Source organism: Nymphaea colorata, chromosome 9 (assembly GCF_008831285.2).
Source record: "Nymphaea colorata isolate Beijing-Zhang1983 chromosome 9, ASM883128v2, whole genome shotgun sequence".
Lineage (NCBI taxonomy): Eukaryota > Viridiplantae > Streptophyta > Magnoliopsida > Nymphaeales > Nymphaeaceae > Nymphaea > Nymphaea colorata.
This window is the reverse complement of record NC_045146.1, coordinates 24621649-24635008: the sequence shown is the minus strand read 5'-3', so window position 1 is coordinate 24635008 and position 13360 is coordinate 24621649. Positions and strand designations below refer to the sequence as shown.

Below are 13360 nucleotides of genomic sequence, written 5' to 3'. Positions count from 1 at the left end.
TCGCGATTTTTTACCACTAGGACAAAAAAAAATTACATGGGGAACGAACGAAAGATCTGTTGTTCGTATTATTTCAGCACGTAAAAGCAAGTGCCTCTTGGACGTGATTCTCAGTTACAAGTGTAATTTTCACGATTGAAGGTCATAAATCATAGTTGTGGTCATGTTAATCTTATAGAATCTGATTGTGTGTCTATTCTGAGGATTAATTCAAATTTTTACTTTGGTAATTTACATGATTTTTCATGTGCCACTCGGTGTTCTGGGCCTTAGTGTGTTGAGCTAAAAAACAAATACTTTCGATCAATTTAGTGTCATGCGGTGATCTGAGATGATTAACCGGAAATCAATCTTTGAATTTCCTTTTTTATGTAAAATTGTGAAACCAACAAAGTTGATGAATTATGAGCCATTCGATTTTTTTTTTAGGCCTTTTAATTTTTATTTCATTAGAATATTGAGCCCCAAATGTTGCATTTCTATTAAAACTAAAGGCATATATCAGAATAGTTTTGTTAGTTTCTAATTTTTAGTCTTCACATTTAGGAACATTGAGACAAGTGCATTTCTCCCATATTTAAGTGTTCATTGTCAGAACACTTAATGAAGACCGTTGTTTCACGTGTACTTTCGTTTTCTGCTTTTAAAATTTTCTCTTCCCAGCCCATGCATGCAGTGAAGTCCAAACGTCCCCTCTGTCGTTGGCTTCTTCTGCAGTCGAGTACATCTGACAACGACACATTGTTGCAGACAAAATCTCGTGATGGGAAATCGCATTTAGCGAAGGTGCAACTGGGGACTTCTGTTCTGATTGCTTACCACACGGCGGATTCGGCGCTCAACCCCGTAAACTTTGCGTCTCGTCACAGAAGAAGTCCGGGAATGTCTTCCCTCCCATTCACATGGTTAGGTGGTACTCTGCCTTTATGTGTGGAAAGAAAAAGAAGGAACATTTCAATATTTCACCAAATTTTCATCAATATTCTCAGATGCATTTGGTTTAGAAGCATTTAAGTGGGAGGAGGTCCAAATGCAATCGGGCTGGGTTTTCCCTTCCATTAATATTGAGAAAGAATACAAATAATTAAAAAAAATTAAATATATATATATGTACAGATCACAATAGAAAGAAAGAAAGAAAGGAGGCTAGGCCTCAAAACTCTCTTGCTCAATCAGCAAAGAAGGTGCGACTGATTTTCAGTGGCCTTGCCACGCAGTTTGCAAACAAAAGCAATAGCATATCCCACTGGCTTCAGAAGAAAGGCTTTCGTAGCTGCACACAAAAGAAAACCAGTTGGCTCTAGGGAGGGAATTCTTAATCCAAAGTCTGCTTCGCGACTTGGATTCTGGCCCTTTGACTCTTACATGATTCTGAACCTGGCATTTGAGCTTCAATTCCTTAAGGTTTCCTTTAAAACTAACTGCGAAAGACTAAAATGCATACAGTCTTCAATACATTGAATGTGTCTCCATTGATGTAAATAACCCTATGGAGAGTCAACATTCCCCTAACTTTTTTTTTTTTGCAGCAAAACCTCAACCTCACCATATATATCCACAGGAATCTGTTTTAAAAGAACATCCTTCCTCCAAAGATCAATCCAGAACTTGGCACACCCACTATTTTTAACTGTCCAAGCCACTGATTTGGAAATATGTCTTCATGCCAACATTATATCTCTCCCAATAGGGGAGATATTAGAGCCCATATGCTCATCCCATGCACTCTTTTTGGAAAAATATTTCCTCTGTATAAGGTGGCCCACGGTCTTGGGAGAGATAACAGCATAACTTCCTTAAGTTTTCTAATTCCGATGCCACCCTTAGGCATAGGGAGCGTCAAGACATTCCAAGCTATAAGCTGAGGTTTGCCACTAGAATTAGAATCACCCCAAGAAAAACCACACATAAATTGTTCAAGGGGGGGTTCATTTTTAGCATTAACATCCAATTGCTTGAAAGTGCTACCATGACTGATTTAATGAGGTAGATTCCTCCTGGAAATCATGTTACACTTCATGTTAAAAGGAAAGAAAGATGGTTTATCTTGATTAATTTTCATTCCAGCATGATGCTCAAATCGAGCGAAAATCTGCTGTAACTGAAAAAGGCAATTCCTCCCTGATTTCAGGTCTGTAAGGATCTCGAAAAGATTTCCATGACTGTAAGGAATAAGAGAGGAGATAATGGATCTCCTTGTCTTAGGCCCATAGAGCATCCAAAATATTCACTTTAATGGTCATTAATCGCTAAAGCATAGAAGACATTGGACACCACTGCCATGACTTTTGAATCCAAATATGATGAAAACCCAAGTATAGCATGGGCAGCCTGTAAAAAAAAATCCAGTTAACCCTATCATATGCTTTCAATGTGTCAACCTTTACACATAGACTTGGAGATTTGCCCTTGGACATTGTATGAACCATTTCATGCGCAAGAAGAAGACAGTGATGGATATTGCTGCCTTCCAAGAAACTCTATGCTTGTTAGATATAACTCTATCTAAGATCTTCTTCATTTTAAGAATCATAATCCTGTGTATAAATTTCAGTACGTTGTTCTCGAGGGTAATTGGCTTGAAAATAGAGATGTGTACAACAACATCTGCTTTAGGAATTAAAATCATATGACTTCTGCCTAATTTCTTAACGAACTTCCCTTTTTTGAAAAAATCTTGATAGCCTTAGTCACTGGTGTCCTCACAATGTCTTAGTTCTTATTACAAAAATGCATTTGAAAGGCCGTCAGGGCCTGGGCACAACCAAGATTAGTGCCCATCACTGCCCAAAGTACTTCTTCCTATGAAATTGGACTAATCAACTTCCTCCAGCTTCCTCCAAAGATACATAAGGGCCAGAAGCCAGGTGAAAAACTTTTTGAAGTGACTAGCACAGGCTAATAAAATCTGGGGTAACTCCTGATTTTGGGAGATATGAGAAGAGAACAAATGTTTCTACATTAAAGAATAAATACAACGCACATATGTAAAAAGCCCATTTTTCAAAGTCATAAGAAAATGTTTGTTATGCTGTCTTGCCGCCTACGATTATTATCTTGGGACTGATCTATCTTGTTATCGGCACCTCCTAGACTGATCTATGTTTGAACAAACAGCTTAAATGCGACCGCTTCATTCCCTTACATAATAGCAATTCCTGTATGGCAGGTTTTCGGAGAAACGGCCTAACTGTCATGCCTATATCAGAAAAGGTTAAAAAAATTAATGGAGTTTTTAAATTAGCTATAAAACATTGTTCTATACATGAAAAATTCTGTGTAGCCTTCTTGAACTGCGTAGTTGGAACTTGGAGGGTGCATGACGATCACGTTGTTGACCTCGGGCAACGAAGACATGCTTTTAGGTTTGCAGTCTCTGTCTCCAGTGGCAGCATTCCACCGCATTCATCGCGTTGCTGAAGTGAAGTGAAGTGAAGTTCAATGGTCTAGAGATAGAAGGTTTTAGTACCGGCTAATGCGGTTTGAGAGAAAGAAAGGGGGAGTGCGTCGCCATTGCAAACAGACGCCGTTTCTACGTTCTTGTTTCTGTAATCCTTTCAGATTTCAAAGTTTTCACACCAAGAAAGAAAATCTAGATGGAGCAGCATGAGGAGGTTGAGTTGGGGAGGTCACTAGCCTATACTCCCACGTGGTCTATTGCAGCAGTCACTACCATTCTAGTTGGCATTGGATTCTTGGCCCAACGACTGATTCATGTTTTTGGCAATGTGAGAAACAAATGATCCACTATTCCGGATTTCTGCTTCTTACCTTTTGCATCTGAATGAAATCTTCCTGGTTGCAGTGGTTGTTAAAAACTAAAAGGAGGGCCCTCTTAGAAGCTCTGGAAAAGATTAAGGAAGGTAAATTAAGGTGTTCGTTTCATTGTTTCATGGGATTGTCTCCTGTATTTGGAGCCACCCGCGAAAGTTGTTTAACCTGCTTTTTTTTGCTTTTATGCATTTTGGGTAACAGAGTTGATGGTGTTCGGACTCATTTCTTTACTTTTGGGTCAGTGGGCAGAATGGGTGTCAAAAATATGTCTGAAATCTTCGGTCTTCAGTAGTCGATTCTATATGTGCTCGGTACAGGACTACGGAGGGAATGAGCGAAGACGTTTGCTGATGGACGCTGGTGTACAGTTTCCAAATCATTCATTTCATGAGTCATGGAAGACAAAGAGGGCACTTGCTCAGCAATCCTTCTGTCCAAAGGTAGCTGTTTCTTGTATTATTGACATTAATTTGTTGCTTCAGTTTTGTTCCGTATAAGCTGCACGCTGCTGCCCTAGTTGGTTCTTTCTCTGCAAGGAAGTTCCTTCTATGACTTCATTCTCCAGAACACCACCAAAAGACCCTGTTTCAAGAAACCACCCTATTTTGTCCGTGTCGATCTCTTTGAGAAACATGTATCTTCAGTTTGAAGTTTTTTTCCGCTCGTTTACGAGTTTCATCCAGCTTACTGGAATTTGTATGTAACGTTGTCTATACGTGCGATTTATGATGCAGGGCCATGAAGCATTTATTTCCTATGAAAGCCTTGTCCAATTACACCATTTCTTGTTTGTTCTTGGCATCACTCATGTCATCTACTGTTGCATGTCCGTTGCTCTGACCATGATAAAGGTCAGTTTTACATTATTCATAATCGATAGAGCACGGACATATTAGCTGTATTTGCTAAGCCGAAGTTCAATTATAAAGATTTACAGCTGGAGCACCTGGGAGAGTCAGGCAAGAACGGGAACTGTCCAAAACTCAATAGGTGGGGATTCTACTGTTCTATATAGTTTGTTAACGGAATTTTCCCTATTTGTTCATCCGACCAAATTCATACCTAGATAAATTTTCCTCTATGTATTATGCTTACACCTCATTATTTGAAGCGGTTCGCTGAAGTTATTTACAGCCTAAAAGAATATAAAGCTATTTCGACATAATAATGCCCAGGGCTGTGTTTCTCCATTTTTTTTTTCTTTCCTACATATTGGCCAAAATTGTCGGTGCCTTGCTAGTCTACTGTCTGCTTTTCCTAAATCCATGAAAATGATGTGTAGTTCCGTTCTTTATATAAAGTTTTGGCAAGTTGCTTTAGAGTTCAGTAGCAGGCTAGAAAGTGCTAGTGATGCCTGTAATGTGCTGCCAATGTTGTAGAAATTGACTGAGAGAAATTGCCTTCATGTTCTTTTCTCTTTTTCCTTTCTCTTCTTCGTGGGATTGACCAACAGTATTTTCATTATAATTTTTTAAATACCTACGCGTGTCAATAAATATATACATAGTTTTTTGTATGTCCATATAATTATATATACATACTAGGTAGATATGTAAAACATATAGGTTGAATATGTATTTATTTTTTTCCATATTCTTTTTTTGGTTTTTTGTATTTTTCTGCATCCTTTCCTTTTTCGGTTTTATTTTTGGTCGAGAATGGGCCTCTGGTGTTGGACTGGTCGTTGGAGCTCAGCCAACAGCTAGTTAGCTCTCCCTTCTTGTCTATAGAGCAATCATCCCCTCTTTAGTTTCCAATGATTTTGCTAAGCAGTACTTGCTTTATTTTCATGTTTTGTTACTTTTGTACCTTAATGCACCCGATATTATTTGTGAGATTGTATTGATTGTGCTTTAAGCATGCTTCTTCATGTAGTTCATTTTGAGGTTATTCTTGAAGACAAAATTTTGGGCCACCGGAACAATGGTAGACAGGCAACTAAGCATTAGAGAATGTGTCAAAACTAGTCAGAATAAAAGTTTTTGAATTTGCAAACTGCAAATATGAGTTTGTGAAACATGTTAATTAGGAAAAGTATTGTTTTTTGTGCATGGGCAAATTTTAGTTGTAGGACTACCAGATAATCTTTTTGGAACACATCTGTGGAAAATAAATGTTTCAATTGTATTTACTTTAAGAAAATTTCATTCCTCTGCTTGTACCGCTGGTTCTTTATCACTGTTCTCCTTTTCCTGTTTCCATTTTGTGTCATAGATTGTTAGTGTTTCATGTTATCATGGATCATATGTGGTTCTTTTCCTGCATCCATACACTATGGTTCTGTGTTTCACATGCATTTTACTGTTGTAACATGATATCATCTTCTATTCATTATTCTTGCTTATGGTTTATTTCTTTCAGGAGTTGAAAAGAAGAAGATGATCCCTAGGCATCAATCCTCTTTTGTCTTCCATCATACATCACACCCTTGGAGTAAGAACAAAGTTTTGATCTGGATGGTACTACCCACATCCAATGCTCAATGTCGGTTTTCAGTGTTGCAGTTTATTATCTGTGCTCGTGGTACATGTTATATAGAGCTTTTATTTGTTTTAACAAACAGTCTCATGGATAAATTTTTCATTAGAATGTAGTTCAGTTTAATGGAAATGATAGTTGATCACTGATAACCTGAATGTGAAAGTATAGAACAGAAACCACTATGTTAGCTATGAAAACCATGTCACAAGATAAAAAGCCCTATGGATAGAATTCGCCTTTCTATCTTTAAAAAGCAAAAAGAGAACTTGGGGATTCTTTGCTCTAATGGTATGCTATCAAGCAAGGCATATGCACCCCTGTGGACTCTCACCAGCATGTACATTCACCAGAAAAAAGAAAAAATTAAAGGACAGAGCAAGGCTTTTCTCTCAGTTTTAGAGATTAAATGGGGATGGTGAGTGAATTTATTTGTGGAAATTTCACCAGTGTTTGATTGTTGTGGTATGCTGAGGTGGACCTTCACCTTGAAGGGAGAATTTTCCCCATGCAAATACAGCCTAAGAAAAAGAAAACAAAACATTGTTGGTAGAATTGGATAAGTCCTCGACACTAGTAGGCAATTCATTGTATCTGTTTATTTTTATTCTCACTTATAGAAGCTCTTTCTTTTGCAGCTTTGTTTTTTTCGTCAATTCTGGAGTTCCGTAAAAATGTCCGACTATATGGCACTTCGTATAGGTTTCATCATGGTGCGTTCTCTTGCCATGCACACGTTTGATCCTTTTTTCTTTGATATTCTCCACAGCACAATATGGTTAACAACGGTGTGGTACACATTCAGCAAAAGTTAATAATATGTTGTGTAGAAGTATCAAACAGAGCTCATAAATGAATATCTAAGGAAGAAAGGGAATTCATACAGCTTAGTGTAAGCTATTGGTGACTGAAGGAGAATTGAAGCAGGAAGACATAGAGAAACCAAAATCAGGAAGGAGGAAGCATTGGTTCAAATAAGTTAAAAATCTTAACAAATAATGACCAAAACATATGAAATGCTACCTTAAGTCCACAAGAAAGTAAAATTACATGGAAATTGGGATTCTTGTCTATAGAAATAGGTCACCTGATTGATTCCCATTCTCACTTCTAGAAATCAGAATTCCTATTTATCCTATTTTTTAGGGTAAAAATGGTGCAAACTGAACTAACCAAATGAAGGAAACACAAAATTGAGCTAAACATCTGTCACCTGATTTTTCTTTCATGGCCATGCGGGCCATGCTATCTTTCACCATCATCTCCTTTTTGTCTTTCATCATTAACAGCAAAATCATCATGTGGTAGATTACATTTCCTTACTGTTTTTCTTTATTCACAATATTTTCGTCTTGCATGATCACGAAAATCTTCTCCTACCATTATCATTGTCTTCTTCTTCTTAACATTTTGCATGGACATCAGTTGTAGTTTTTCATTGCAAATTGAAAAAGTTTGAATATTGACAGATCAAAATGGATTTGGATTTTAGCGGATTTGTTTCTTCCTTTATAAAATGTTTCTTGCTATCCCTTTGCAAATAGTGTTCCAATTTGGCGTTCCAATTTGGCACATAAGCACTTTATGATTTGCGGTTATTTTATTGTCAACTTACAAGTTGATTTTCCTGTAGAAACATAATCTGCCTCTCACATATAATTTTCACAATTATTTGTCAAGAAGCATGGAGGATGAATTTCGTGACATAGTGGGGCTCAGGTATGATATCTGGCTTACTTATCATCATTTAAGTTTCATAATAAAATTTATCATAGGATGAATTAGTCATGTCTTGGAGTGATGTATACTTCTATTATAAGGTCACTGTGGTTGCTTATGGATTCTTGCAAATACTTGTGTACCATAACTTGAAACTATTACCTATGTCACTATGAACTTCTTGCAAATATTTGTGTAACCCAGTTCGAAATTATTACCTAAGTTATGTTTTCACGTGCAATTTGCAGCTGGCTTCTCTGGGCGTATGCTATTTTATGCATCTTCCTAAACTTCCATGGTAATTTTCCTGTGGAAATCTTCAGTAAAATCATGAAAAATATGCATTTCCTTACTATATGTACATTTTTTTTGTCCTAATTATTGTGAAAATTTATTGGCTGTTAAATTGGTCAGGGACAAACTTGTACTTCTGGCTGTCCTTTATACCTGCCATTGTAAGTTGATCATGTTTTACTGTTTTACAATTAATAGACATTTTGATGTTGTGTATATGGTTTAACTGACCTGCTGTTTTTTTCCATGATTGTACTGGTAAAGCTGATACTTCTAGTTGGTACAAAATTGCACCATGTAGTGGTTCAACTGGCATTGGAAATAGTGACATTAGACAGTGAATTCACAGAGATGAAACCAAGGCCCCGTGATGAACTATTTTGGCTTGGGAAGCCCAAGTTGCTCTCATGGCTAATACAGTTTATTTCTTTCCAGGTAAATGGGCATGATTGTATGTCCTCCAGTTTTAATTTCGTCAGTATGTTTATCCATATTTTTCTTGATGTGTGCAGAATGCATTTGAAATGGCGACATTCATCTGGTCTCTGGTAAATTTCTAAGCCAGCAAATAGCAACATGTGTGCCTGGTTATTCTTCCTTTAGTGAACAACATGTGCATTATAAACGGAGAGGATATTGATTTGTGGTTATTTTACCAACCTCTGCACATAGGCCATGAGCTGACATTGACAATTATGCTAGCCTGCTTTCTATATAACATTCTTTTCAACCTTCATATAGCAGCATCTTGAATGAGCCACAATTTCTTTTGTGGTCTAAGAAAGTTCATTGACAGAATGTTTAGATAAATTTGTTTATTTTTTAAAACTTATTAATAAAATTTCCAACTGATATTAATGGAATATTCTACAGATTACGACCTTATTTTTTAGTTTTATCTTTTATGGTTAGCTTTAGCTCTTGGTAACAAAACTGTATATTCACTCAAACAGGATTGCAATCCCTAATGTTCTTATCGGCTCTGTTGATATATTGCCTTGGTAGAATGTTGTAGTTGTGGTGGTAGGTCTCACTCGGGTTATATGATCTAATCCAGTTTTGATGCCATTTTTTCCCTTATAAAAAATTGTGTTCTATCTTTATCTGGTCATCACATGCTTGTTTTTCTGTATCAGTGGGAAATAAAATCCTCCAGGTGTTTTATGAGGGACGGTGTTTTCCTTGTCACTCGTTTGTCATCAGGGTATGTGTTCACATATTAGAATTTCCTTTGTTTTTTCTCCACATATCTGGGTGTTTGACTAATATATGATAATTTACCTTTCTTACTGAGAAAGAACCAAAAATATCTTACTAATTTGTTTGCCTTTTTTGTAATTCATGGTTTTGTGGCTAAAATATATGAGCATTACTCTCATTCTGAGAAAGAACTTACAACTATGATTTTACCATGCATTACTATTTCTAGTTCCTAAGTGAAAGTTGATCATAAATCTGCTAGGTGTTTATCAACTTGAAATTATTACCGTGTGCACTCTGATTATGTGTAACTAACGGTGCTGGAAGAAAAAGCTACAAAACACTTATATGATGTATAGCGTACAACTTCTACTATGACATCTAATAGTGTATGTTACATGTCTCATGATCAAACCTGGAAAATATTATCTTTGATTTAGTTGCCCAAAGTTCTTCCAGAATATACTGAAAGGATGATTCCAGACAGGCTGGTTCTTATGTTAAAATTGATCCATATAAAATATTCTTCCATTTTTTACCTATCTGGTTCAACGCACATTGCATGGTGATCAGGACATGGTTAAAAGTTAGGACTATACATGAATGGTAGTATTGGAAGTTCCATCACTAACAGATTAATGCTACATGTTTCCTATTCCACTACATTATACTGTTGTATGAGAGACAGATTTTCCATCATGCAAGTAAATAGATAAGTATGTCAATGTACGAACAGCAGAATATCATCTCACTCTATTCACATTTCCATCTTTCTGGTGTTCAATTTGCTCCTGTGATGATTTGTATAGCATGGACACCACTAATGTTGATCACTAATTACTAATGCGATAGAACTTTGTATGTTTGGTGAGCTGAAGGTGACTGTACTTAAAGCAAATTTTCCATTCAAAAATAGAATATGGAGCACCAACAGGTCCTTTCTCTTTGTTTGGCTTCTTGTCTCGGTCATGATGGGTTTGTACTTCTCTCTCTCTCTCTAAAGGATCTTGAATGGTCCAGATGCTTCTCCTTGCATGTGGAGAGGTGTCAGAATGAGATGTTAAAAACTATAATAGCTTCATGCTGAGGTAGTTTGTGATTTTATTAAGCATTGTTACAAGAAGACAGTTGTACAAGAGCTAACTAGAAAAAGTCTCTATTAATGATCTGTTCTGGTTTAACTAGATTTTGTAGGTTATGATGCGTTGGAATAGACTAATTCTGAGAATGAGATCCTTGGTTATTGTAGTATATTCATGTTGAGTAGGTGTGAGGTTAAATGTTTAATTAAGCATTTGTTGTAAAAAGCAAGATTATGAGTGCTATCCATACTGGCTATACACATATATGCGTATATTTGCTATGTAGACTGTTGCTGTTCTTTTACGATGACAAGAGCACTATTTATTGGACTTATACTTTAATGAGGCACATGGCAACATTTACAGGGACGTTGAAATTACAAGCTTAATCAGAAGTATTCTAGAGTCTAGACATTTACTGTAATTTCTACTCGGCAAACCCTTGTCATCATACCTGTGGTAGTCTATGAGTCTATATTGTGTTCATTAATTACAAGGTCACTAATCAGAAGAATGATTAATAGATAATGTTCGACTGTGATTAACAACCAACGTTTAAGCCTTTAAGGTCTGTATATGACCTAAAGAATATTGCATAAGAATATCCACGTATTGTTTAACAGAGATTTGCCAGTTACATTTTATAATAGTTTTGCGTGAAGTGTAAGAATATTTCATTGCAAATGATTTTTCTCAATTTAAGGATGTGCTGTACCATTTCAGGGTTGTGGTGCAGTTCTGGTGTAGCTACGGTGTACTTCCTCTTTATGTGCTCATTGCACAGGTTAGATTTTGCAGTTAAATTATTCTGTCTTCCTAACTAAGTGTGGATGGTGTTCTTTTCTTCTTTCTGTTCTTCTTTTCAGTGTTGCTCAGCAGCTTAGCCAGTGACACCAGATTATGCTGAGGCACTGGGGATATTAAACTACCGGTTTCCAACTTAAAGTTTGACTGGCGTCACTGTGTCTCAAGAAATATTGAAGAGATAATGACAATTATTTCATACATAGGAATAAGCTTGGCATGATAAGTTGCTTAATACTTGTGGTCATGAATGATTTATGCATCAAAAAATGTTTAATTTATTTCTGCTGTGCATACTGGATAACTTGAAAGCATAAGCTGTCATAAATAACTAGTCCACCATAGTTGTCATGATTGGAAAGAGATTAGTGAACAAAGCCATGGCCGTTACCACTTGTGAGTTATGTATTTTATTAGTTTGAATGAAGGACAATCAGGCTATTTTTTTAGGCAAACAAATTCTGTCATGGCTACTGATTGCGGCCAGATCTCAAATATTTTGGGTTTAAAAAGTTTGATATGCATTAGATCTGTAACACAAAATTTTATCCTGCACTTCTTAGCTTGATTGGTACTTAGCATTTTATTTGAAAAAACATCAATGTCCTACCTATGTCACACTTGGGCTTACCCTCATTGCTGATACCGAGATTTTACTTGCCTATATGAAACACTGGCTACTTTTACCTCGTGCAACATATTTCTGACAATCCTGCTCTCCCATAATTGATTCAAGGCTGGACCTCAATGCTGAAAACTCAGGTCTCATTTGCTCCTCTCCATATCTTCCCAAAAAATTCTGTTTTGCCTATTGATGGACCACAAGTATCAAGTAGATTGGTTTCCTGATGCTACTTGCACTGCATATTGGAATGCTTTCGAGTTCAATAGTCTTGATTATGTTTCTGTTATTTCCCTTTCTTTTTGATTCAGATGGGATCCAAGTTTAAGAAGGCTTTAATTTCTGAAAATGTGAGAGAGTCACTTCATGGCTGGCGCAAACGAGTGAAGAGAAAAACAAGGAAACATCACCCAGAAGCACGTTTTGGAGCTGTGAGATCAACCTCTTTTAAAACCGTGGTTGAGGAGATGCATGCTGATGACTCGATCCATCAAAGTGAAATCACTTCACCTAATGAAAATGAGTTTAGCTTACAGGAAAATAACAGACCAGAAGACGATGATCCTTCATTTGACGAACCGATCTATGACACTTATAGTGATGAAGATGATGAATTATGCCTATTGTCACCGTGAATTCGTCATCTGTAACTCTTTTGAGGTTTTGTATATAATGATTTTCCCTCCATTTCCTACCAATCAAGGCAACGAGACTGAATATCATCGGGTCGGTATGTCGTTATTGGATAACAAAGGCATTGATTCAATATATAGGATGCGCAGGTGCCATTCTCATGTATAGCCCTTGAAGCATAATGACCAGGAATTCCGTCTTCATGCATCTCTTCCCCATCTTCTAATGTTAAATTTAGCGTTTGCATCCAATCGTCCTTCACAGAGGTCTGGAGAATCAATTGAACTGAATCGACTCTTCAAATATTGTTAATCAGAAAAGGGCGGTGTGTATTTTTTCTTGGAATCTTAAAAACTAAATAAAAAGTTTTAAAAAATTACAAAGTTAAAGAGCTTCGTGATTAAAGTTACTACGCCGAAGTAAATAACAACCAATGGCTGTCCAATTGAAAAGCATCTACACCATATATATATATAAACTATTATTTTTTCCTTCGATTCAATTCGAGTTGAACTAGGTGAGTTTCGACATGGTAACACCAAAATGGATACCCCTTTCTCGATCAAAATGGTTTCTTTTAAGTCCTTTTATATCAAACACACTATTATTAAGAGACTGATGATCACATTGTAAAGGGCGCTTAAACAGTAAGTTCACATTGTAAAGGGAGTTTAAACAGGTAGTATCTAACGAAATTCAATTGGATCCTTCATTGATAAAGATATTTTTCTTTTTCTTTTTTTACAGGGATATC

At 36.5% G+C, this 13360-nt stretch overlaps 1 protein-coding gene across 2 annotated transcripts; it reads left to right on the top strand.

Annotated features, from left to right (window-relative positions):
• The first annotated feature begins 3309 nt into the window (after positions 1–3309).
• On the top strand, positions 3310–12769 carry LOC116259979 (MLO-like protein 4). Of its 2 annotated transcripts, none has more exons than XM_031638018.2 (15): positions 3310–3728; positions 3806–3863; positions 3976–4214; positions 4509–4625; positions 4704–4764; positions 6136–6233; positions 6891–6965; positions 7886–7971; positions 8220–8269; positions 8386–8426; positions 8530–8700; positions 8778–8813; positions 9402–9469; positions 11271–11331; positions 12285–12769. In XM_031638018.2, exons 1-15 carry the CDS (start codon positions 3597–3599, stop codon positions 12606–12608), a joined length of 1617 nt encoding a protein of 538 aa, XP_031493878.1. In that variant the 5' UTR covers positions 3310–3596; the 3' UTR covers positions 12609–12769. The 2 variants fall into 2 exon arrangements, with proteins under 2 accessions (XP_031493878.1, XP_031493879.1); XM_031638019.2 differs by having other exon boundaries at positions 3678–3728; positions 4017–4214; positions 12285–12768.
• Positions 12770–13360: the final 591 nt, after the last annotated feature.